The following is a 26,977-nucleotide window of genomic DNA, read 5'->3' as shown; positions in this document are numbered from 1 at the left end:
TCAGTGTGGGAGTATAAATGGTGTTGTCTTCCCTTTGTCTTTTGTTACAGCAACTGTTTGTGTTCTTTCTCTGTTTCCTTGTGTAACTTCTGTTGGATTTCTTTGGCTTTATAGACTTTCTCTTGGACTTGGACACACATATCTGCTTGCCAGTGCTGAGTAATGAATTAATAAACACACGCAGAGAGTCGAGAGGTGCAGTTCAGTGACTCAGAGTAGCGGATGAGGCCTAGCAGACAGCGATGGGTTACAACTACCTGCATGTGGACACCTGCTAAACGGGGCAGATCTCTAAATACAGTTTGGATAATGTACTTTGGGGTCTGTATCATTTTCATAAAGGAATGAACCTTCCACAGAGGTGAAATGTGTATCTTGCAGCAGGCTCTAAACACGTTTGTTCTGCTGTAAGTTTGGACACGTTAGCATGAGACTCATTTTTGGAGCCTCCAATGGCCGTTGGAGGAACTACACATTTGGCAGCACTAGCTTCACTTTCAGCCCTGGAGGTTGCTGCTTGGTCTGAACTAATTTTAGCTGTTAAGCTTTACTGTTGTACTCTGAGCACCGACTACCAAGTGTGTCTACATTTTGTGATTGAGTCACTGCGCTTTTGTTCTCCGATTAAAAAATAAATCTGATATTATAGCAGGCCTGATCTGTAAAGACTGAAGTTTGGAGGAATTAAAAAAAAAAATTAAAGCTTAGTTTGGAGTTGATTGCTTCTGTAACACAATTGTCATCAAACTGAAACTCTTTCCAGAGGAACAAATCTAATCTCGACAATCACACAATCAGATCGTTTCACATCTTTTTTCTTCATTTAGGAAACAAATCAAATTTTATGAGTAAAGACAACTGAACAAAACTGGGACAAAAGAGAATCTTATGACTGGAAAAAGGGTCGGCTGTTATTGCCCACTGCCCCCAGCTGAACACTGGTTTTACTGGGCAGCTCCCAGTTGTGATTGTGTGTATTTGTTTGCATGTCGAGTTCACATTTTCACCAAACGGCTGGACCGAATAAGTCACGCTGAAATGTGGGACAGATGTTGTTGCACCATCACTGTAACACAGTTACTGTACAGTAAATCCCAGCAGGTATTGCAGCAGATGACCAGCAGTGCTCAGCCTGGTAAGATACAGCGTCTCTTTGCCCCACATACAAACTCCCACCACCTCCCCCTTTACTGCATATTGTGTTTGCAGAAGGCTTCACATAATTTAAAGTGACAAGCCCCTGTCTCGACATTCCCTTCGTCTCTCCTGATCCCCCCACCCCCACTGCCTCTGTTTTATAACCTTCTTTTCTTTCCTGCCATGGATACACACCGGTATGTTGCTGAAGAATTACATCTGTGACCACCTCGGACGCTTTTCTTTCAGACTGTACAGCTACAAATATTTCTGTTGCCAGGCTGAATCCACAGACTGGCAACATTTCGGATTCACAGGCGCGAATGCAGACGAGTCATGGTGATGCACACCCCGACCCCGACCATTTCCAGAATCGTGGAACTTTGAACACCATGGGAACTTTCTGAGTAGTGTTTACTCAGCATGGCACTATCATTATGCAGCTTTAGATGGATTTCTAATAAAATAAGCATAAATTATACATGCAAGGGCATCTGTAACTTCAAGCAGTATGACAGTTTCTTAACTTTGAGTTTATAAAGTCAAAAGTCTTGCTTTAGTGCATCTGTGCTGCTCGGCAGGTCAATAAGAGGACCCGACGGGACAGATCAATAATGCACAGAGGCTCCGGCCGTCGAACGCTACACTACAGGGCCTGTAATTTACAGTTTGTTTGTAGTCCACCGCCGGTACATTATGTGCCTGTGTGTCTCGATGCATCACTCCCACTCCCATTAGCTGCAGAATAAAGTCAGGGGATGTGGCTGAAAACTCAACAGATAACCTCTGATCAGATTGAAGCTCTGTATTTGATTCAAATACCACGGGGTCAGCGTCCTTGCTGTGTTTTATCAGATCCTCCTGCAGTGCTGCTGCTGTTTACTTTCTTCCTCTCTCTCTCTCTTTAGAGGGTTTAAACACTTTCATCATGCACAGCACAGAGCTGCTATCCCTTAAAAGTGGATACGAGCACCAAAATCTGAGAGTTTACCCTGATGCCATTCATTAGAAAAATCCCATCAGCAGCTTGACTTTTCTTGAATTGTCAAAATAAGCATCGAGCAGCTATTTTACTGCAGAATTTTGACATTTCTGAAGTTTCACTGATGATCTCTCTATTTCTGACCATGACTAAGTCAAATTTATTCCCCAGAGCTTCCTTTACTTATTTCTTTTAATGAAAATCATCACAAACCTGCAATGGATCCATCCTGGGGATGAACCTCCCACCTCAACCCTTCACCATCAGCTGCTCTTTGTTATGCAGTATGGCCCTCGAAGAACAGCAGCTATCTAAGCGAAGCCTTTCAGTTGAAGAATTTTGCCAACAAGTGGATTCTTTTATTGATTAACTTCACTTTTATAACTGAAACCTGATTGTCAGTGCTGTGCTCTCTGTTAAGGTGGCAGAGCAGATATTCCCTCCATCCTCTTTCATGTGATTGATGATTTTCTTTGGCACAAAAAAAGGCCAAGACCTCAAAGCCAAAAGCTAAAAATGAAATACTCTGACGGGGTTTGCAGTAAAGGTTGAAATTAGAAACAATTTCCACAAATGAACCTTTTTATTTATATACTGTGCAGGAGAGTGAAATATTTCTGCTTCATCCTCTTACCAAACATTTCAAAACATGTGGTCTGGGTCATAAACTCAATGAGCACATTAGTAAGTCAGGTGTATCCTGTTCCTTATCCTCTCCATGCACATTATTTTCCTTTCTGTGTCTCCTTATAACTTGTGCATAAATAATGAAACTAAGCCTGTTCACTCATGCAAACAGCGCGCCGACTGTAACGGATCACCTCCACGAGGCCAGCCGTGCTTTATGCGTCAGCGGTCACAAGGGGGCACTAAACTGTTCCCCATGCACGGAGACTTCATTCCCATTCATGTCACTGTTTCCTTGACAGACTTTGACACGTGTGTGAGGCAGCGCTGCTGTCATGTGATAGCGAGAGATTTTGCTGTTCGACAGTTTTTTCTTTCGCCTCTGGGTTCCTGGGATAGTTGCAGTTGTTGGAATAGACAGATGTTCCCACTGTTTTCACACGGGGTATTTTGCCTGAGGTGTGTTTGTGTAACAGAACGACAGCAGTGTGTGTGTGTGTGTGTGTGTGTGCGTGTGTGTGTGTGTGTGTGTGTGTGTGTGCGTGTGTGTGTGTGTATGTGTGTGTGTGTGTGTGCGCGTGTGTATAGGGGGAGAGAACAGAGTGTTTTGTTGTGTACTGTGCAGGTTGCTGAAGGACAAAGTGAGTTTTTATGGCTGTTACTGCAGTATCATCGTTGGCCCTCACATTAACACTCACGGCTGACAAGCCTCAAGGTCCAAACTATTAACTACAGCATGTTTAGACAGTTGGATCAGTGATATCAGAGATAACCACCTCATTCACTCACAGCCCAATGAGCAGATTAAAGCACATCTGCCTGTCCATTCTTTTACCAGCTGACTATAAACAGCATGTACAGTACATGCTACTGGAGTCTTATAATGCTCATGGAATGAAAGCTCGAATGGCGGAATAACAAATTACATTTATTACATTTAATTTTTATTACATTAAAATCAAAAATCTCTTTCATAAGAGTGTACTTTCCAAGAATCATGAGCAATAACAATTAAACACAGAAATGGCTTTAAATTTGTGGAGTTCTTACTGATCTGCTGTTTGGGACAGATGGAAAGAATCTTAAGACCTAAAACAATAACTTCCCACACTTTTTTGATGAATGCAATTCAGTAAGCGAGACAAGAATAACCTTATGAATGATAACATACAGGTGGTTGCGTGCAACACATGACACAATGGACATAATGCATACTTACTGCTATTTTACTGCTAAATCTTTTGCATTGTTTTTAAGCAGCTATTAACCTCAGAGTTCAAATATCTGTTCGGGTGTAAAGGGATGAATCCGTGCCAGTTCATCCGATGGCTCCCACCTGGCCATCACAGACTTGGTTGGGAAAGATGGCCAGAATAAAACAAAGATTCAGGCTCCTGCTGTCATTCCCCCCAAAATGTTAAAATCCCATTAGCTTTACTTATCAACTAATCAAGAACTAATGATTTTTTAGGTAAATCTGTGATGGTCAGGTGGGAAATGTTTTAAAATGTTGATGAACTGAGATGGAATGACTCCAATTTCAAGTGAGTTTCTCTCTCGTGCAGCTGCTTTTCCTGTGGTATCGTGTGTACTGGTGCACATGAGCCTGAAAATCATGCCACTGTTTTCAGATTTCATCGTAAGACATGATCTTGTTACCAAAGACATTTTTCACTGTCTCACCATTCACTCTTTAAATTCCCCTCCCTTCCATCTTCTGGCTGCAGGTCGAGAGAAGAGAAAGGGTCCCATGATCTCTGCCGGCGATGCCGAGTTCCCCCGGGATTACCACACCCTGGCTGCCACTGGTGGCCGCGGGGCCCGACGGTTCCCCGACAACAGCAACGGGGGCTTCACGTCGTCCTCGCTGGACCGCCGGCACAACTCTGTGGCCGCCAAGAGCCTGGAGGCCCTGAACAGCATCCACAAGGCTGACATAGAGCGTCAGCGAGACGCCATCATGGACCTCCAGAAAAACAAGTTCTCCAACAGCCCCAGCAGCATGTCACAGGGCTCCCCCGCTGCGGGCCGACAGGTACTTTCACACTTTCTGCTCTGATGTGAACAAACCAAAAAGAAACAATGAGCGGACGAATACTTCCCTTTGTGACATGAGTAATTATAACCGCAGCAGTGGTGGTCTTGGCACTTTAATCCTTGTTAATTCTACTTATGATGAGCTAAATCTCTCGCATTCACTCCCAATTTCCATAAAAATAGAAGGTGGGATTATTTTCCTGTTTCCATCAATCCTCCTGAGGACGATTGGTGCAGGATACACCACCTTCATCGTGACTCATACTGTTTATCTTAGCAGGCGGAAAGAAGTTGTTTCTAATCAGTCAACTGCAGTTTATGTGGTTTCTTTTATAGTTTGTCAGGAAATCGAGCGAACAGTCCTGCGAGAATACCTACAGAAGGCAGCATGCATACGCAAAATGATGAAGGGAACTCAAATGGCAGGTTTTTTAAGTCACAGTAGACACTTTGCTTTCACTGTGAGCTTCTGTCTTGTCACTGATGACAACAGCTGAGGTTATTGGAGTTAACTAAAATGAAAATAAACCAGGCGTGAAAAAAACACATTATAAGAATAAAAACTAGAATTCTGAAATCAACAAAAACCACCTGAAACCAGATTTTACTGCCCTGTCACTTTAATAAAAGCCCCTTATCAATCCAACTCAATTCAACAACTTAAACATGACTCGATTTTTTAAAACTTCGATCATCCAATCTACCAATCGTTTTTACTCAGAGATCGTGTGTTTAAATTCAGAAGACAGAAATTCGATATTTATTTTTACCTTCTCCTGTATAAAACTATACAAAGGGTCAGTTAAGGTTTTCTCTGCAGCCTCGGTGGGGGACTAATTAAATCGACACCGTATACTTCACCTAGTATGCTCAAACCCACCTCCTCCGGCTCCTTTCGATTTTGTGTAGCAGCTCTACTCCGAGCCTCTCCTGAAGGAGCTGCTCACCCTGTCTCTAAGGGAGAGCCCAGACAGCCTTTGGAGGAAGCTCATTTCTGCCACGATCCTACTCTTTTGGCACGCACAGCTTGTGGCCATAGATGAGGGCAGGAACATGGCTGTTTGTGTTTCACAACTTCCTCTCATTACCACAGCAGACTGATACAGCATCCACACCACTGCAGAAGCTGTGCAAATACATCTGTCAGTGTCCCGCTCCACTCACTTCTCACTTGTAAACCAGAGATACTCCAGGCAGGAGAGGGCAATCCAGCCCTTTCCAGTGGAGAATCACAGCTCAGACTCAGAGGGGCTAATTCTCTTTCCATGTGCTTCACACTTGGCTGCTCCAAATCGCCCCAGCGCAAGCTAGAGGTCACGTTTGATGAAGTCAGGAGGCAAGGATCGTCTGCAAAAAGAAAAGAGGATGATATCCTCTGCCTCTGCTCCCAGCAAATGTGTCCGGTATCGCTGACAGGGCAGCATGTCACAATTCAAATCATAAATATATCCATACATATCCATATCATATGAAAGGAAATATATAAGACATTGGAATAAAATTAGTTTGACAGTGACTTTCATCCATGTAGTCAGCTCCTACGCGAACAGATCAGAAAGAGTAAATGAATTCAGTACAAAAAGCAAAATAATTGGTGGTCATAGGGAACAAAAATACACTATCTGTTAAAGTTAGTGATGCTTTTCTGGTCCTGTGCAACATTTTAATTGGTCAACAGATTTCTAGGATTGAACTAGGACTGATTCAGTGGTTTTAGAACCTCCCAGTAAGGACTTGTTTCCTTATGAAGTCCTAATTTGATCAATAAAAGCTCATATCGTGTATGGATTATGACACAGAGCCACATCCACAGTTTTATACAAATCTAGAGGGGGGTGCATCCTCGGGGGAGGTATGAGTGCTCTCCAAGGGCTGTCGGCTTCTACATGTGAACATTTTCTTCCTGAGAGATAATAGCAGCACATCAGCGGGCCTGCAAACCCAAACAAGAGCATTATGTGGCGAGATGCCTCTGGGGCTTTAGACACACGGATGCAGTGGAGGCATGTTTACGACCTGCTCGCTGGGCCAGAAATGGCCACCTTCTCAGCGGTTATTACCTGAAAAACGTCAGCAATAGAATATGGAGAAAAGAATTGAAGTGAGACAGCGAGCGAATGTCAAAATGTGAGACACCTCCCTTCATCAAATCTCCTCCCTCCCTTTGCTCTGTCTTTTTTTTTCTTTGCTTCATATTCTCAGCTTCACTCTGCCATCCATCAACGCATGCTCTCATTTGATACCTGTGACAGATGGTCTGCTGCAGCTCTTCTCTGTTCGGCTTTAGGGAATAACATTCAGCCATAGGGGCTTATTTTCAGTCTTTCTCAGAAGGAGATGATGTCATATCTAAAATGCGGGGCTGGAGCAAACAGCACCTGCCGGGGCTACAAAAATAAAGAAAAACCGCCGTTCCTCTAATGGCCACTTGAGTCTGGTTTCAAAAACGAGTCAATCCCGACAGACTTAAAATGTTAAAATGTACAACTTTACAGTGGAAATAGACATTTTCAAAACCCAGTGTGTCATGTCACGTTGCTATGTCCATTTTTCATAGTCTGTAGGGTCATTTGTGTCATGAATAGATTCATTTATCAGTTTTCTGATTTTTACCCCTGGTGGCTGGAACATGTACACTATCTATAGAGACCAAACATACTTTTAGGGATGTAAAGTTGAAAATTTTAACTTGGGGTTTATTTTGGTTTTCCAGAAAACCTCTGCTGGCCATTAGAGGAACTACAGTTTATTTCACTTCCATCTTGACTTTTTTTGCATTTATCTTTATTAGCACCCAAGGTTTCTCTAAGTTATAAAAGCAATAGATCCGATAAATTTAGTCCTTTGTCAGGACACATCGTCATGTAAACTTTAAAAAGATCCTTCTGTACTCAATCCTGGTGCCAACCAGTGTGATGCTGTACCTTATTAGTGAAGGAAGAAGCCTGAATGACTCATACGAATGGTCAGCTGAGCTGACCTGGATCTGTTGCCTGAGAGAAAGGGACTAAAATGTCTCTGGGTTTCATGAGAGGCTTTTCCAGGGTCACAGAACTGGACTTGGCCTAACTTTGGTTTTCTGTGCAGGAGAAATGAGGGCAAATCCAGGTAGGGTGCAAGCATGCCATCCAACTCACTGCAAGCCGAGTCGCTCTGACCGGCTGTTGTTTAAAGAAAGCTCCAACATATAAAGGAGGGCCAGAATCCAAAGTGCTTGTTGAACCCCCAAGTTAAGGTCAGGCTGTCCTCATTCTTATGGGGGAAAAATGTGCAGATTTGTCAAAGGCTCTAGTGTGTCCTAGTTATACAGAAGACATTCCTGCACCGAGTTCTGGAATTACTGAGATAGTGCTGTCAGTTTCAACACATTATTTTTCTGAGGCAAACGGGTGCATTTTACCCCAAACAGGATTATTATATAGGCCAAAGTCTGCATTTGGAGCTTTGCAGGCTGGTGGTGACATCAGTTGCAGGTTTGTCTGTTAGGTTCCCATCCCATCAGAACACTTACTTTCCACATTGTTTGGCATTTCTTTCACTTGCCAATTTTAGTTTTTCTTTCACTTCTTTTTAGTGCTTTAGAGACTAAAACTCGGTTAGAATTGGAAAAACATTGTGGTTTTTATAAAAACCTTCAGGAGAGAAATGAAAGAGAAGACAAAAATCCCTTCACAACAATATCCCTCCTTATTAATAAATGATGGTTTGGGAATGACGATCCCACCTACCAACACTATAACCCAGTTTGTGAATGAGCCACGCCGGTGGTTGTAACAAAACAGCAAAGACCAACCTGGTTGTTGACCATCAAACATCTTTACATAGGCTTCCTTTGTCTCTGAACTTGGACTGTTATCTCTCTGCATCCAGTGTTCCCATTGGATGAAGGCACTTGGTATATAACGGCGTGATGAAAGCTGGATCTGACCATAAAACATCCTCATCTGATTACAAAAAAATGGCTAACAACTTGATATTCACAAGTTGTCGGACAATAAGCGCCGCCTGCTTTACTGTTTTATTCAAGAAGATATGAAAGTAGTGATTGAGCCCATAAACAAAAGTGTTTCCTGAGGTCAAAGATTCATAGTTTTCCCATAGACTTCTATACAGTCTGATCTCTTTTTGCAACCGGACCGATCACCGCCCTGCTAGCCATGAGAAAGAATGTGTTGTTAAGGTAATTCTGGATGGGCTTGACTTTTGAGACTCAGAAGCAATGTTCCCTCTAATTTTTCACGTGTCTTAGCGAGCACACAAACTCCCTGAGCGTCCCTTGGACCACTGTGAGCAACAGCAGACGTGTGCACTGTGGTCACGCCAGCATCCAATCCATCCAAGTTACATGGTTTATTAAAATAATCAAATTACAGCATTTACATTTATTTTTTAATTAACTGCTTTAGCCCACTTACAATGAAAAGGTAAAAAAAAACTTGTTCATGACCTGTGTAGCATGTTAACACCATTGGAAGTAAAAATAACTTGAACTCCAATTTTGAAAACACAACTTTCTTTATTTTTTATTTTTTATTTTTTTATAAAGCTCTGACTTGTATTATGAGTCTGTGGTCTGGGAGAGAGTCTGTAACTCTGCAAAATACAGTATATATTGACCAATGTTGGGCAATTAATTATATAGTTACTTCTTCAAAAATGTTATGCAAACAAAGTTTTTTGCAGCTGTTTACCTAAAAATGCAGCCAAGGCGTTTTTTTTTTAAATAAACATTTCAAACTATTTACAGAACAATCAGCTGTTCTGCATCAAATTATTTGTGCCACTCCTAAAAATAATTTCTGTCCACTATGAGATGAAGGAGAACAACAGCCTGATACCTGCAGGCCTGACAGCAGCAGATGTATCACTGCTGTAACACCTGTAACATTCAGCAGTCACCTCATGGTGTCTAACAGTTTGGTCAGGGCTGGACTGGGACAAAAAATGGGCCCGGGCATTTTGACTAGAGACCGGCCCCCCAGGTATTATAGGAAAAGCCATAAAGCCTTTGAATGAAAACAGACACTGTTGTGACAGTGATGTACAGTCTTGTTGGTATATGTATGATTTCTATACATTTTACATCAGATAAAAACTTTGGTTGTAAGCTTCAGATAATTATTTAATAAAAGTGAGACATTTTAAATGAGAATAAGAAAGAAAACTATTTCCTTGTGCCCCCCTTTTCCCTGTTAATGCCCTACCTGCCCCCCTGGCAGCACTTTGCTAGATCCGCCCCTGCACAGTTATCAGCTGTCAGCTACTTAGAAAAGTATCCAGGTGTTATTTGTCTCTCAGAAACAGTCCTTCAACTCATTCATGTCACCTAAAAGGTAAACCTGTTTCTCCATCGCCTGTTCAGCTCTGATGATTCAGTAAGGACATCTCCTGGTTTCATCTTCATGTTTCCCTCTCACCACATATCCAAACCGACATCATGACCAGCAGCTTTTACAGCTGTGGCTCCAGCAAACATCAGCTGATACTAGAAATTAATATTAAATAAATTCTAACAACAGTTGATCAAGCTTAAACGTGCTGCTGTTGTTTAGCGCCACATCCACCGTTTCCTCTTTCTGGCGCAAAGTGGGCGATAAACAAACAAGAGAGGAAAGCCGATCAGCTGATCATTGATCAGTTTCATGATTGAAGTAGCAACAGGAGAGGGAGGGGGAGAGAATGAGAGGAGAAGAGGCAGCTGCAGCGTAACAACAGAATAAATCCAGCTTTGTGTCTTTTTCCATTGTAGCTGAAGTCCAGGACAAACTGTTCATTTTCAGCTCAATACGAAACGCGTAATATTTTCTCTGAATACGAGATGATTCTGTCTTTTTACGGGACGGTTGGCAACTCTACTAACTAACCTTATGAATAAAATAAAGTTCACTATCAGTAACATAGCACCCACCCAGCTGTATAGAAACTCTGTCATGCTAGCTAGCACGCAGTACGAAAAAGTCAGCACAATGAAAATAAACCTAAACTTGGTTTATATCTGACCCAGATAGACTGCAGTCATAACTTCTTACCTGAAGTTCAGTTCACCTGACGCTCGGACCAGCGGCCGCCTCGGGTCTCTCCTCCTGCCTCCCCTTTCTCTCATCCTGCTGGCATCCACCACTTGCCAATGTTACTGAATCTGAGGAAGCACCGCCACCACCAAACAACTGAGTTATTTTTACACTCCGACCAGCATCTGGCCAATCCACCACCTTTAATTGTTTATATCGTTACAAAGAAAAAAAAGTCACCGGGCCACCGAGCAAATGCCCAATATGCCCGACGGCCAGTCCAGCTATGGTCGTGCTATCAGGTAACCCTTCGCGTACCAACTGTGGCACGCGTGCCGAGGGTTGCCGACCCCTAGTATATACGAATGTGAATCGCATTATTGGCTAGACTATGGGGTAAGGTGGCATTGTTCTAATCCCATACGGGAGCAGCCAGTCACTGACTAACACTGCAAAACAGAATTGTTAAAGTTTTAATTTTAATTTCAATTCAAGTTAGATTTTTTTTTTGTGCACAACACAGATTTTTTGTGCGCAACACAGATTTTCTGTGCGCAGAGACAGTGCCAGCAGTGCGCAATTGTGCACACGCGCAGCTTAGAGGGAACATTGCTCAGAAGCATGCCCTTGTTTTATCTACAGTCTGTGGTTTACTGTAACTTCAGAGTCAGCGTCTGACCATTTTCCAAACCAAGTAAGCTGGGTTGTTTTCAGATGTTTGAATTGTTTTCAAATGCTCCGTATTTTCCTTCTCCTCAGTTGATTGTTGCGTTGAGAATACCCCTTCAGTCTTACATCTTCCAAAAAGAACCAGTCTGCATACTGTATCATAATACTAGTGTGGAACAGGTTATTTAGTATTCGTATGTACATCCATCCATCTGATCGCGTGGGCAGCAGTTTAAGCAGAGACAGCCACGCCTCCCTCTCCCCACCCACCACTTCTAGCTGTCCTGGGACACTGAGGCATTCCCAGGGCAACAAACTCAATCTCTCCAGCCTGTCCTGTGTCTGCTCCGGGTTCTCTTGCCAGATGGGTATGCCCAAAGCACCTCACCTATAAGAACGTGTCCTCTGTGCCCCTCCCAAATGCCCAAGCCTATCTCTTAGCCCAGGCACATTTATGTATTATCACCTCATGAACTTTGTCTGTTGAGCAATGAGCAGCTGTGCTATTAATGTCTCCTACAGTCTGTGGGGTCATCCCTGTTTACAGCAGAGGAGTCCTTCCTCCTCTTTGCTCTGTGGCGGGCGGCTAATGCACAGACTGATTGATTACCTGTCCTGATTCCAGCTCTGTATTTAACACAGGCTGAAATTGATCTTCTCACATCACCCCGAGAACGAAAGCAAACAAACCTGAGCATTCTCCCTCTCCTCTTTCCCCTCCATGTGCTGCGTTTATTTACCCAGACCACACCTTCTTTCTACTGATGAAACAGGGTGGACCGAGGGAGAGGGAGAGAGAGATGGAGAAACAGGTGGAGTCTGCTGTCGTCATGGCAACCCACCGTTTCCCCATATAAGGCAACTGAGTGATATCATATGGTTGGCAATGCCTGGGCTTTGGAAGGAGGCACACGCTGTACTGAGTGAGAGGCGGCAGCAGCGGGAGAGAGAAGGAGCGACAAGGAGGGAGGGGTCGTTTTATCGTCTCTGTCCGGGATGGAGGGGGGCGAGATAGAGTGACAAACACAAGAGGACAGAGAGAGAGGAGGAAGAGGAGGGTGAGGAGGAGGAGGAGGGGTAGGAAGACGTGCTAACTGCCTCTTAGGCGCTACTACGGGCACCGGCGAGGGGGGACTCTGGCGGATTCTCGGGGCAAGGGAAAGACACATACACACCAACACACTCGCACACACGGAGAAGCCGCAGTGGAGAAAAAATGGAGAGGGGGGAGGAGGAAGAGGGAGGCGTGTGGAGCGGGAGGATGCGCCGTCATTAAGTAGAAACGGTAACTCACTCTTTTTCCTGTGTGGTGCTGCCATGACTGTGTGACGCTTGGAAGGTGATGGAGAGGAGGGTGGTGGAGTAAAAGTAAAGGTGTGTGTGTGTGTGCTCCTCATGTATGTGGATGCAAAGCCAGGTAGAGCTGATGAGTGCACACACCTCTTGTGTTTGAGTTTGTGTGTGTGTGTGTGTGTGTGTGTTTTTAGAGGGGAGGGTCCAGTTGTTGTCATGTAGTCAGGTGAGGGTCAGGTGTGTCCGAGGTGCCGCAGTGATGCATGTGTGGACGCGTGTGAGGCTGGGAGTGCACATGTGTTGATGTGTTTGGGCTTGGAGAAGGAAACAGAGTGATGTGAGGGAGGGAGGCGGGGGTGACGGGGGCACAAAGATGGCTAGTTGGCATGCAGGTCAGGCGTGCACGTCTCTCTCTGCTCATCCCTCTCTTTCCTTTCTACGAGTCCTGCCTGTCTCAGCGTGTATGTGCGCCTTGGGATTTCAGCTCAAGTGACTGAGAAATATTGCAGGCAGTAATCACCGAGTCACGGTGCATAGGGGGCCTGTTTGTGTTAGATGAGACAGGTTTTATGTTCCAAAAAATGTCCGCTTGTTGGTGCATTAAATTATCTGTGGAGTGACTTGGCGGTGGATTCCTTTTCTTTTCGCCACTCCAATTTAAGGCGAATAAACGTGGCGAGCAGGTGATTACCCAGCACACAGCTCGGTGCGAATGGGAACGTGTCAGAGATTAGAACACAATGGGTGCTTGACTTTGCAATTATCAGATGTTTGTTGCTGTTGCTGTAATTCACACGAGAACCTGGGAGAAGGACGGTGACATTAACGCCTATTTTCCTCCTGCTGACGTGTAATTATGAAGCCGGCGCGCAAAAGTGCCTCCGAGCTGAAAATGTGAAGCCAGCTGGAGGTTAGAGGTTGTAAGCTCTACATATAGAGAAATAATCCTTGACAGGATTAAGTTTCTTTGGAGAGAAATAGTCAGAAAGTGAAATTGGGATACATGAATTTTATTTTGATGCCAACCTTCTGATGACGAGAGGGCAAATTCAGGCAGGATGGCGATTAAACCAGAGTTTTTCCTATATCCTCTTCCTGCCGCTTGCATTGTAATGAAAAGTTTTTACTTACTGGGGTTTAAATTACTCGAGCATAGCAGACATTTCTGCGTATCAAATAATCAGAAAATGAATAACTTTTATTATCAAATAAAGAAAAACACACACGCTGGAGTTTTTAGGAGAAAAATATGCATACTAAATGTGCTTATGTGTGCAGCTACCCCCCCATAAGCCCATTCTCAGCCAGGAAAACCCCTGTGTATGAGATATATTGCAATATTTTATATGAAAGCAACATGTGGGAGCAATAAAATCTGTACTGATTACATTTAAAAGCAGTTTCACACAACAGAGCAAGTGTTGAAGAGGATAAAGCTTTAGCCATCCTTATTTTCTTCATTTTTATGGGCTAAATTTCAAATAAGCCAGTATTTAAACACACATTTAATCACATATTCTACCTGTCATATGATCAATGCTAAACTTGAATGAAAAGGGAAAAGGAGGAAGTTAAAAGCTCCCTCTGAGATTTCTTCATTTGATGAAGTTGTAATATTTGAAGATGTGTTATGGTCAGTATTGATATGAAGGTTTCTTCCTTCCATATTATACTGGAATATTGATTTCTGTCCAGTATTCTATATAATTAAGCTGAAATCTTCTACATTTTGAATATCAGACCTGTAAGTCACTGAATGGTGATTTAATGGCCACAAAGACTGTTTGGGAAGAAGATTCAAGGGTAACACATGAGGCTGATGATGGGAACAGGCTTTATTAAGTCATCAGTGATATGAGGTGATGATGATGTTCTTTAGTTATACCAACATAGCTGCCCATTGGCTCATGAGCAACGCCGGCAATACAATAGGACCCATTTCTTGCAGATGAGGGGAAATGCAATCCAAATAAATCCAACATCAGCTTCAGACTACACACCCTGATTACGGCTGGATGGGGAGAATGTAGGACGGCTCTTTGCGATGGGAACAAAACTGTTCAAACCTCTATTGTAAGTCTTTATGAACAAAAAGCAGCGCTGCTTCTTGAACTCAGCACGATGTCTAAATAGAAAGACGAGTAGGTTCAAAATTCTTCCCTTGATTTCTGCACGTTGAACCAATAAAAACACGAGCTGTCGGGCGTTTTTTTTTATACCATTAAGCATCGTACAACTTCAATCAGAGCACAGCAGAGGAGAAACGATGTCGCCTCTGTAGTTTGTTGGAGTATATAGTCAGTATTACACACATGGCTCTTTTATGCTCCATGTTTTTGAAAATTGCAAACGACTGCCTTCTTCCCGATGATGTCGTGTGCGTTGTGTAAGACGCCCTGCGTGCTTCGCTGGGGAGGAGTGAGCAGTTTACCAGATCGCTCAGGCACGATGTTATGACTCTAATATGTCACAGTGACCTTTAACAAATAAGGCCAGGAGATTAATCAAATTTGACTTTCAGTTCTGGTTTCTGGCTTCGACTGGTTATAAAATCCAAATAATTGTGATTAAAGACTTCAACTGCAAAACTAACTGTAGGTAAACCTGTGGAAGGGTTAATAAGAGTTGCATTTGTCTCCTGGTCACTTGGGGCCTTTCACCTAATTTGAAAACTGACAGCCAAATCATCGCTTTCTATTGGCTTCCCTTTGCCTCCATCAGTATGACATCGTTTGACAGAGATGGCCACCTTCGCCAGAAAGGCTTTATGGTTAAAAAACAGGTGCTAGTCTTTGCTTTTTTGCTGCCTATCAGAGTACTCTGTGTCCCCAACAGAGCTTCTTTTATCCATTTACTCTCCAAACGAATTTTATTTAAAATGATAAAATGCTTGTGCGTCTGTCTCTTGGATCCTTCTGATCATATAGATAAGATAAAAAAGCAGAAGAGAAAGCAAAAAACTGAATACATTTGGATTAAAAATGTGGTTGTGTGAGTGTTAAATGTTTGATTGGAAGTGTCTGAGTTAGGCTGAGGCACACTGAGGCTGGGTGGCATGAGATCAGGTACAGCATGATGGCTCTGTTTTGGTCACCAGGCTTGGAGAGCGGCCTGGAAGCCTCACACTGCTCAGAAATCTGGGTCACGACAGCCCACAGGCCTGTTGAGGTCTTTGTTTCCTCTGCCCTGCTTCCTTCACTCCATATTTAAAAACAGCGAGATGAATTTTGCAAAGTTTAAACTTGAGTTTCCAGGAGAGACAAGAGAAAATACTGGGGATCTATACAGCTCCCAGAACAGCTGCTCAAACAAGAATTAAGTTCCACCTACACCTTCATTTTAATTATTAAGGGAATTTGTTATTTCAAAGCTCTCACCGCGTTTTAATGAAGTTTAGACGCACCGACAGAAAGAAACCCACCTGTGCTTTATTAAAAACACCCCAAACTGCAAGTCGGTATTCAAATTAAAAGCCCTGAAAGCACATTTTCTCAATCAGCTTCTGACTGGGAACGAAGCGCTCTTGAGTGAACAGTTTCTGCTTTTTACATGACAGATTTTCTATATTTCTGTTTTGTTTTCGCTCCGCTCGTCTCACTGGTGTTCAGTGTGAAAAGGTGCTTCCACGTATGTCCACCCACCAGTCAGTATTTTTGGCAGCTTTTTAAACAGAAATGCCAAATGACAGTTGTGTGCTTGTTTTTGAGAGTGGAAGTCTCAGCAAACTAGAGGTCATTGTGTCTGAGGCTGAGACACCTCTGAGCATGTTCACATTCCCACTCATGAGTAGTCATTGTGGAAAAATGTTCTCATAAACATATCTGCTGTGGCAGGTACCAGCACAAAGGTCATATTCGGTATTTTGTAAAGTCTTTATACGTGGCAGGTTTGGGGATGAGTGCGATCCAGTCACAGACTGTATGAAAAAGATGGTTTTGCAGATTTTCACCACCGTATAAGACTTGTAATTCTGCCTCAGGGTCACGGAGGGTCTGGAGCCTAAGCCTGATGTCGGGCTACACCCTGGATAAATCACCAGCAGGGTCAACCGAGAGAATTCAATTCATTTGGATGCAATTCAGTTTTACTTTCAGTGCCAAACCACTACAACGGTCAACTCAAGGCTGTTTATACAATACAGTAATAAAGAGAAACCCAAAACAAACAAATAATCAAGTGAGCAAGCACTTGGTGACAGTTGGAAAGAAAAACCTCGTTTTAACAGGAAGATCCTGGCTCAGGGAGGGGCAGCCAGTTGCGGACTAATCACCAATCACCTTTTTGTGTGGCGTTTGTGGCTTCCTTCCACAGTCCGAAGACATACAGGTAGTGGGGTTAGCTTAACCAATCATTCTAAATAGTTGTCTATGCCTCTGTGTTAGTCCTCTGACAGACCGGCAACCTGTTCAGGGTGAACCCTGCCTCTCACCCTGAAACAGCCCTGGGATAGGCTCCAGTCCCCTTGCAATACTTAATTGGATCTAAAATAATCTCATTACCCATATAATGTAAATACAGACTTTATTTTCGTCTAAACTGTAATTTGCATCAATGTGCTTGAATTTACTTGAGTATCTGTTTTGTAGAACAGAAGCAGAGAAAAACAAAGGAATTAAAAAATGTAAAAACTAGCTTTTTCTGTTGCTGCCTTTACTGCAGTGACTTTCTTCTGAATTCTTCTGGACAGTATAAAGATGGAAAGCAGTCAGTGAATCTAATCAGTATCGTTTTAACATTACCTTAAATCTAATTTGATCTTTTCTACCCTTTATGCAACCTAAACCTGACCATGAACACCACAGCTGCTCCGCATCAGAAAATTACTGTAAACTAATGATGCAAACTAACCCCCCTTTTTTAGCTGGTATTCTATTTTTGCGAGGTGTTTCACAATAAATAGTTTTTCAAAAAAGCTCTAAATAAATAAGGACATTACATGTCAGCTTTAAACTTCCAGCCTATCAAATGTCACTGAGCAGTGTTTACCTTTAAATCTAATCTCCGTTCTTCCACTCCTGACTTGTCTTTCTTGCATCTTTCTTGCATCCCTGAGTGAAGTTATCTCACTTTCCTTTCTCTCAGTTTGAAATACAGCAGCTGTACTTTTAGCTTGCAGACACACTGTGTATCAAACAGGACAGAAACAGTTTGTGTGTTTGCTGCTCATAGAAATGATGTATTTGAAAATAAATGCCACTTAAAAAATGTTACTTCGCTTTATGCTTTATTCTTCATTCCAGCCCACTCTGACGTCTGAATGTAGTAAATAAAATTATGCATTCATTATGTGTTTTTTGTTTTTTTTTGCCTCTCATTGTGTCTAATAAGCACCAATACTGGATTTTCTTTTATGTTTCTTTGTCCATTCATTTCTGGAGGCAAACAGTGATGTAAAAAAAAAAGCTCCCCTTAGTTGTCTTAAACCTAAAGTAATGAGTCTGTAGGGAGTAGAAGTAAAACGTTCTCAGAAAAGCAGATACTCAAGTAAAGTACAAATTCCTGGAAAAATGAAGTATTTGTTAGGGTCCACCTCTGCTGGAAAGCTGTAGTTTTTTTTTCTAGTTACCTGTAACTGGTTAACTGGTTTTCTAGGGTTTCCATCTCCCTGCTCCCTCCCATCCTGCTGTTTCTCTCATATAACTGCTTTACTTCAGTTATGATTGATTGGACTGAACGTTTGTTTAATTTCACCCAAGTTGACAGATCTTCTATGAAACACAGTCTGCACACTAAATCCGCAGTGTGGCTTTTTTACAGTCTTCCTTACTTCACCCCAAACCAGTCACTGCAGATGGCCCCGCCCCTCACTGAGCCTGGTTCTACCAGAGGTTTCTTCCTGTTAAATAGGAGTTTTTCCACATGGCCCTTATATGGGGCCATGTGGTTATTGAGGTTTATACTCCATTATTGTAAGTTCTTTAGCTTAGAATATGATTTCAAGGAGCAACATGGCAGCTCATAACAACAAGCTAATTACTGCATAGACACTCCAGCTAAATGCTGAATGAAGCAGTTGCTCTCTGAGCTGTTGTTTTCACCATTTCAGGTGTCCTTATGACAAAGATGCATTGAAGAGTGAGAATAAATAGCGGCAATTCGAGCCACATGTGTGATTTTTTTTTCTTTCTAGAATTGTACAATGGGTAGCTCAGTGCAGTTGGAAAGATAATTATTGATTTCATCTTCTGGAATCAATAACTCATATTTGAAATATTGTAGAAAGACAAACAATGTCTCTTTCCAGCTGTAGACAACGAGTTGTAACATTTTTCATCAAAATTCTCTGACCTGGACAATTTGATGAGAAAGTGTGCAGAATGAGAGATGTGTCCTGAAGTGCAACATCAGAAAAACTGAAAAAGTACAACAAACTTCTATATATGAGATAAAATCATTTCACACATCACTGTTGGTCTCCTGCTGTTTATTGTAGAAAACTGTTGAGGAAAAAAACAACACTTTTTCCCATTTAATTCCATTTAGGAAAATATTTGTTACACTGTATAACTTCAGTTATCTAATGTCATTAAAATGACTTCACACATCAGTAGTCTTGTGAATATGCCTGCCAGATTAGGCCATAACATCTGGAATCCCCACACCCTCCTCACACACTAAACGGGGTGGCTGTAGCTCAGGAGGTAGAGCAGGTCCTCCATGAATTAGAACGGTGGTGGTTCTGTCTTTGGCTGCTCGAGTGTGCATGCCAAAGTGTCCTTGGGCAAAATACTCAACCCCAAGATACTCATGTATGTGAATGTTGGATAGAAAGCACTTAGGTGTAGAAATAAGCGCTTGGGTGAATGAGGAGTGTTGTACAAAGTGTTTTGAGAACTTATGTATAGTAGAGGAGTCCTGTATAGGAACTGGGATTTTACCATTTAAATAGGAAGACTTAGTCAAAGAGATTTTTTTGAAACATGCTGTAAACATGTTGGACATTTTAACATGGAAGTCTTTTGGAACCGGCCTCACGTGACCATTAGAGGAACTTTTTTGGCTTTATTTTTTCATCTGGGAGGTTGTCAGATCCATTTTCTGCTTGTCCAGCAAGGGGGTGTGGCTAATTCTAGGTGTCATTGATGTCATGGGCTGTGAGGCGGGGCAAACACAGGACAATTCACCTGTCTACAGTAAGCATGTAGTTTTTGTCATGTTTTCTGAATTAGGTGCAAGTGCAACGAATTTGATACTCTAGTTACGTGAGAGTTTCACGACTCTTCTGTGATCCTGACTTTTTAAAAATAAAATCTGTCCATAATCTGGCAGACAGGCATATAAAGACCTGGCAAAGCATTCAAAAACACCTCTGTGGTAGATTCAGCTACAGCAAGTGAACCTAGAATCACATTTGTTTCGCACTGTGTTGACTTTTTCTCTGGACTTTAACTTTGTTGCTTCCTTTTGTAGTCATGAATATTTGATGCCATGCAGCAGTGTTGTAAAGCGCTGGGGCAACTGCATTACTATGATCAGTTCTGCACACTCACTTCTCCTGAAATTGTTGCAAATCGTTTGTTGTCACAGCTTTTTGTAGATTTTTTAGAGTTCTGTATTGAAGACAGTGCAAACTGACATCTGAGCGTGAGAAGATAGCTTTGCAAACACGGCGCTCTGTGATATATTAGAATGCACTGAAAGGTAATTGAGCTGGGAGCAGTTAGGAGAGGTGTGTTCTTCCACATGAGTAATGATTTATTGTAGTAATGTAGACGGTAATCATACAGCACAAAGTAATTGTGGAGAGGGAGTTGCGCTTCTCAACTCAGTGCTGCTTTATTTTGTAAACAGCTAATAGCCAAAATTTGCTGTGCTTTAATATTTTTCCCTTTAACCTTTGTTCTTGACTTGACTTTGTTATAAGTCAGACATTCATCATTTACTGTTGACTCAACCTCTCACAGAGGCCTGACATCAATCAGATATTACTGAGACGTGTTGTCAAATAACAATAAAATGCAATTATTAAACATGTGACCTCTGGCTTGGAAAGCTCCGTGTTGTTGATTTTAAAAGCTTACTTCTATGATGAGTGTGCTAATTTAAATCCCACTTGGTAGTTAACAATGGAGTAAGGTCAGACTGTATAGTGTTGTTGGCGGTGAGTAAGCCCAACTGTTTTTTTTTTGGAAAATAAACGAAATAAATCCTGATCACAGATCTCTGCCAACGCTTTTTAATTCTCTCAGTTCGTTATTTAGATACTGGAAAATATCAACATTCTTCAAGTCCTCTGCTTAAATGTTTGTTGTGTCTGCTTCAGTGATCTATGAGGGATCTGCTGCTTGGTGCTTCTGGTCCAAATGCAATTATGGGAATGACTTTATTTTACTTCATTTGACAGAAAGCTATTCCACCGTGATTTTTGACCATTAGATAAACAAATGTCTCTGTAAGTGAATGAAGTCCTGATTAACAGCATTGGTTAGAATCATTTCTACAGTTTTAGTTTGAAAATTAAACAAAAAAAAGGAAAATTCAGGTGGAAAAAAACATGAATTGGAATAATAAAAAAAAACTGGAGAAAACTGAAATAACTTTTATGTAATGTAATATGCTTTGTTCATATTGTTTAACATACTGCCATTAAAAATGTCTTAAATGTTAACATTTTTAAACATTTGAAGTATTTGAAGAACAAACAAACAAAAATAAACTCGAAATAAACATTCAAAACCAATGAAAACGACAAAACTACGACGACACACACAACAAAAGTTTCTCTTTGTAGGGATACCCCATATTAACCACATACGAGAGTGTTTCTATTTTAAAATATCACCAAACTGCTCATTAAAAGACAAAGACAGATGACTTTTAACCAGGAGAGCTGAGTGCACGATGCACGGGGGACTGTTGAGTCATTGCTGCTCGCATGTTTGGTTAAGCTTAGGCACTAAAATGTCTCAGATATGGAAGAGACTGTGATTTGGTTACAGACAGAACATTTCGTGATACCAAACACATGCTGGTTAGTAGCTGACAAGTTGACAACAGCAGCACATATTTTGCTGCTGAAGGCAAAAACAGCCTGTGGAGAATCAGCATCAAATACACACACAGTGACACGCTGGTAGACATTTTTATTGGGTTATTTTTCATCTACCCACAAGTTCAGTAGTCCGTGCAGTGACGACTTAACTGTTGTCTGTTTTTTTTCCTGCCAAATATTAAAACAATTGAAATAAAAGGTTCCTTGAAATAGAAAAAGAAGCTACGTGTCGAATAACAGACTTTTCATACACTGCAAAGGGGTCTTCAGAGTACCAGCATCCTTTATGTGTATTGTCTTTCTCACTATCATAAAGATTTGTATGAACATGCCTGACTTTAGTTCCCTCATTCAGCCAGCATCTACATATAAGTGAACGTTGAGGAAAATAGTGGCCGGTGATTTCTCTCTTCGTTCAGGAAAGACTGGCTGTGATATCAGTCATCATCGAGCATAACATTTATTCAGGCAAAGGTGTAAAAGCTGTGGGCTTTACTTGAGTGGTTTCACCCTTTCTAGCAGATGTTGAACCTGCTGCAGGGATTTGAATTTCCCCTTCGGCTACAAGAGCAGATGATGAGGTCTTCAGTCAGTGTTCGAGTTCATCCTGCAGGTTTTTAATGGGACCTGGTGTTTAAGTTCTTCCACATCAAAGTGAGAACATTTTGTGCGCAGCTGGTTTTGTGCACAAAAGTGTTTGATCGCAATAGGTGAAACTGTTTTAAACTGTTTTAAAAAGTAAGACTTCGTAAATTAGCTCATGCGTCAGTTCAATAAGGAAGATCTGGATCCCTCATCTTGCTGTTTGCTCGGGTGTTCAGCTGCCAGTCTGTTCTTTACATCACTACCACTTTCCCACGCTGTCAAACTCAAAGCTGTCATCATTTCATTAATCCAGTCGTTTTCTTTCCTGCCTTCTTTTAGCCAGTCAGCCTCCAGTTTGCATCCTTTATTCTTTCCCTCGTAAAGACGAGGCCTGGCGATGTCCATGGTACCCTTAAGGACGAGTTTTGAAACTTCAGTATACATAAATAAGGACCTGGTTTGAGGACTATTAAAATAGTTTCCAAGGGTAGCTCCAAAGCTAGAGACCTAGACCCTATACTGCAGGTGCCCAGTCCTAAATCCTGTCACCACTGGGATTCCATTCTGCCACAATGGATCATTGGAGTCTAATTGCCAAATACATTCATTGATTTCTCTGTCTCAATAAATCATGTTCAGTTCTTCCAGATGAACTAACAATTGCTAGTTTGCTGAAATCATTAAGTAAATGAGGAAATTGATGATGCTACTGAAGGGTTCCCTATAAACATCAAAAATAGGATTGGTTGTAAGGGATTGGACAGCCTGCCTGTAAGATCACTAATAACCCAAACAGTTACCACCATGGACTTCTTAAGGTGGAGCAGTTCACCCTTTTATAATGCGTACTGTGCTTCTCAAACATAACAACAATACAGCTGCTGCTGAGAGATGGAAAAGCACTCTGGGAAGTTTATTTCTCACTTCCAGTTTGGATAAAAAAGAAGGTAGACTGTCGGAGAGCGTTATTCACATACAGTAATGAGTGATTTAGCCGGCTGTAATTAGTGACCATAGAGAGATGGATGTCTGCTAAATGGCTAAAACAGTATTAAATTATGGTGTCATAGCACAGACGTCTTTCATAGACTAACCCATTCGTTTGGACGAGATAATCCAGTGTCTCTGAAAACTGCTAAACTACACACACGTTAATCTAGGCAGATTAAATTTATTGCACATCTAATAATATTGGAGACAATGCTTTAACATAAGAATTCCTTTGCTTTGCAGGCAAGTAACGCTAAGTTATCCGCTAATCCTAGCTTGCTTGGGCTGCATTCATAAAGTTGAATGAGAGGAACGCAGAGATGCAGATACCTGCTAATTAGTGCTAAATAATCAACTGTTGCACACATTTCTTGGACAGTCTATTCTTTGATGGCTGTTTTAATCAACAACACTATTGAATATTCACTGGGAAGTATTAGACTGTACTTAAACTATCCTCAAATGTCCAGCACGTCTGTCTCCAGTGGATCTAATTTTTCGTCTTTTGAACTTTTTGACAACTATCATCTTTTGATTTGCATATTTTTCCCTTTTTTGGAGGAACGTGTCATCTCAAAGACAGATGACGTTTACTGATCTGATGCCTGGTTGTTAATGAGTTCTTCTTCCATTGCTGCCACCTTCTAGCTGTAGGAGCAACTTACATCCCCCTTGTACTGAAAAACCAAAGAAAAATATATATATTCAAGAGAAAACATAGTTGGTTAAACTTCAGTATTTTCTAGCTAACTTAAAGGAAATGTAAACATTTGAAAATCATGGTTCTTCCCATCTGTACCTCAAGTTATTTTTCAGATAAACAAATAATCAATAACATGCACACGTGCATTTTTCAGCAGGTATTTAACCGATCTGTGTATTGTACAGATTGAATGCTCCATCCTGCACGGTTGCCTTAACAGTCTCCTGCAGGGCGTGAGAGGTGTTGTCCAAAATGGACATTATCTTGGCCAACAGATTTCTGGAACACTCTGTAAGCTTGTCAAAGGAGCTTGCAAAGAAAAGCGTCTGGACTTCTTTAAGTTAACTTCTTTAAGTCTGTAAGCATGTTTACTCGGGAGTTTTGACTTGCTTTTGGACTTAATTTGGACTTAATTTTTGACTCTTCACATTTTCGTATTTCATTTTAATTTCCCAGCTTTTAATTTCTTTATGCTTTACCACCTTGTTGGTTTTGTCTTTTTCATAGAGATTATTAGCAATACCAAATCAAATCAAACATCAGTGCAGAAAGGTGGCAGAAATTTGCCCTGACTGGGTCATTCAAATACTTTGAAGGGTCACACAGGGTCGTACTATGGAACGTATCAATTCATGGGCTCTGACTGAAGGTGACGGATCAGAGCATAAACGCTCTCAGTGTCTGCATCTTCAGGAATCAGAGTAATGCTGACCTGAGCACTGGCTTCCTTCCAGATCAAGTAAAAATGGCAGCTTGTTAATCCAGTGTCTGTGCATTGCTTTAATCCCGGTCCTGGGTACATGCCAGCAAACTCTGCAAGTGAGCCTGTGGGGCTGGTTTTAGGAGCTGCCTGGCCCTGCATCATTAGTATGTGTGAAGTCGCTGTAAACATTTGATTAATTGCTGAGAAGCAATTACAAGCAATTAAAGTCCTATTATGATGGCAGTGAAGGACAACGCAAGTTAATCTGGCTATCATCACGATAATTAGCTCATCATTTCCTCACCAGGCCTAATGTACAGAAAATAATAAATAAAAAGGGCAATTTTTGGTTTTCTTGCTTAAGCTTTGCTACAATGTGTGGTCATTTTAAGCAAAGTGGCCTTTGTGTTTTGGGGCATATCATTCTCGCTGTGTAAAAACGACGTACCATTAAACCTCTCAAACTTCATTAGGCACACTTTGCGGTATCACTTGCAAATCTTCGCATGGCGACTGAGTGACAAAGCATTTTCTCTCTCTGTTCTGGTTCTAACCAGTCGGTTTTGTGCTTTGAGCATTTCTAGTGTGGCATTTGCAGAACAAAAAGTCTCACACTCAGTCGTTCTTTTTCTCCCTCTTTCACCCTCCCTGCCCCTCTTCTGTCTCCTTTACTCTTTGTTTTTCTTTCCTCCCCCTCTAGCAACAACCAAACTACTGGAGCTTCAAGGTCAGTGCCAATATTGTGTTTGTGTTTCAGCGTAAATCTGTGCCTCTGTGTGGATTCGTCTCTTAATAGGATAACTCCATTGTGTCTTTGCATGCCTGCTTCTCCACTGCATTAGCGCTGGTCACACGTTGGCACTCACTTCTGCATTTAACTCTTTTAACACTCTTGTGCTGCATGCTGCGACATTTCTCCCTCAGAGTGTTCACATAAGAAAGAAAAAATCCCTGCATGAATCAAATAAGTGCTTTGGTTCACTTTAAACTATGCAAGTAAGATTTCTGATATGCAATTATTGAACACAATATGCCTGTTTCATCAAATATGAGGCAAGAAAAGGTCCAGTTCAGCCTGAGAGCTGCTGGCTGGAGCTTAACTTACTGCTGCTGCTCGCTAAAATTTCCCTATAAAAAGGCACTGTACCAAGCTTGTTATTGGCTGTCTCCAGACCTGCAGATCCCTGCCTACAACTCCCATGTTGTCTATAATTCAAATTAAGCCTGGTGTTGGTCTCTGATGGTAAAACTAAATCAATGAGAGTTTAGCAGGCAGGATGTGCAGTGGGATTGTCATTAGTGACAGAAATATGGATCAGATTGATTCTGTTCTGCAGGTTGTGCAGATGAATTATTCACCTGTTTGATTGCTCTGATAAATATTTGTTACTTGCATCATAACTAAAGCTAAGATTCCCACAGATTGAGATTTGATGTATGATATGCAAATATGTGCACGCATGTATGGGGCTAGTTTTGCTGTGCACAGGGTTTTTAATCAGCAGTCTTTAGATATATTATCTCTCTGAGTTTCTTCTGTGCAGGTAATGTAAGTGCCACGCACTTTGTGACAATCAATATTTGAGCAACAGAATTAGCCGTTGCTCCATCAAGTTTTATTATCTTGTGAAAGAACTTTATTGCCAACATTTTGGACCTCATCTGTTGAAGGTAGTCTAATTCGCCAAAGCAGAGCGAGGGCTATGATAAGCAGCTGCAAGATGGTGAAGTATAGGGAGTAACTAATTCAGGACCGCCACAATAGCAATGTGGCCATCGGGGAGGTTGGTAGACAATACAACAGCAGTCCCCAACCTTTTTTGCGCCACAGACCGGTTTATGTCCGACAATATTTTCACGGACCGGCCTTTAAGGCGTCACCGATAAATACAACAAAATAAAACCAGTACCAAAACATTGAAGATTTATTCATAACACACAGGAAAAGTCCCAGGGAAACCGAGTTAACGATAAAAACCGTTAAAAACCGATTCACACCCAAGCCTCAACTCTTGTGGACCGGTACCAAACAACTCACGCACCAGCCGGGGGGGACAGCTGCGATACAAGACAGCTGGTTTGCAACCGAAGACCAAAAGGGTTGTTTTTTTAGTAACATGGATAACTTCATCCGTTCTCTGAGATGGATAAAGAAGATCTAAGTCTATAAATAGGGGTATCCCACCGAAGTAAAGTCTGTGTGTAGGAAACATGAAGTGCGATCGTGGCTCAAGAGTTGGGAGTTCGC

General features: G+C 41.8%; 1 protein-coding gene across 6 annotated transcripts in view; it reads left to right on the top strand.

Annotated features, from left to right (window-relative positions):
* LOC102212872 (SRC kinase signaling inhibitor 1-like) overlaps positions 1 to 26,977 on the top strand; it is a 138,877-nt gene that overhangs the window by 50,356 nt on the left and 61,544 nt on the right. For 5 of the 6 annotated variants that reach the window (XM_005725731.1, XM_005725732.1, XM_005725733.1 and 2 more), the window contains exons 2-3: positions 4,474 to 4,781; positions 25,430 to 25,456. In XM_005725731.1, coding sequence (XP_005725788.1) covers positions 4,497 to 4,781; positions 25,430 to 25,456 — 312 coding nt within the window. In that variant the 5' untranslated portion in view covers positions 4,474 to 4,496. Of the gene's footprint in view, positions 1 to 4,473; positions 4,782 to 12,364; positions 12,749 to 25,429; positions 25,457 to 26,977 lie in introns of those variants that run through there. The other variant, XM_005725735.1, reaches the window with a different exon arrangement.

The sequence above is a fragment of the Pundamilia nyererei genome, unplaced genomic scaffold (assembly GCF_000239375.1).
Source record: "Pundamilia nyererei isolate P.nyererei 1_Seehausen unplaced genomic scaffold, PunNye1.0 scaffold00017, whole genome shotgun sequence".
Taxonomy (NCBI): Eukaryota; Metazoa; Chordata; class Actinopteri; order Cichliformes; family Cichlidae; genus Pundamilia; species Pundamilia nyererei.
The sequence above is the reverse complement of the archived record's forward strand: the minus strand, read 5'-3'. Positions and strand labels throughout refer to the sequence as shown.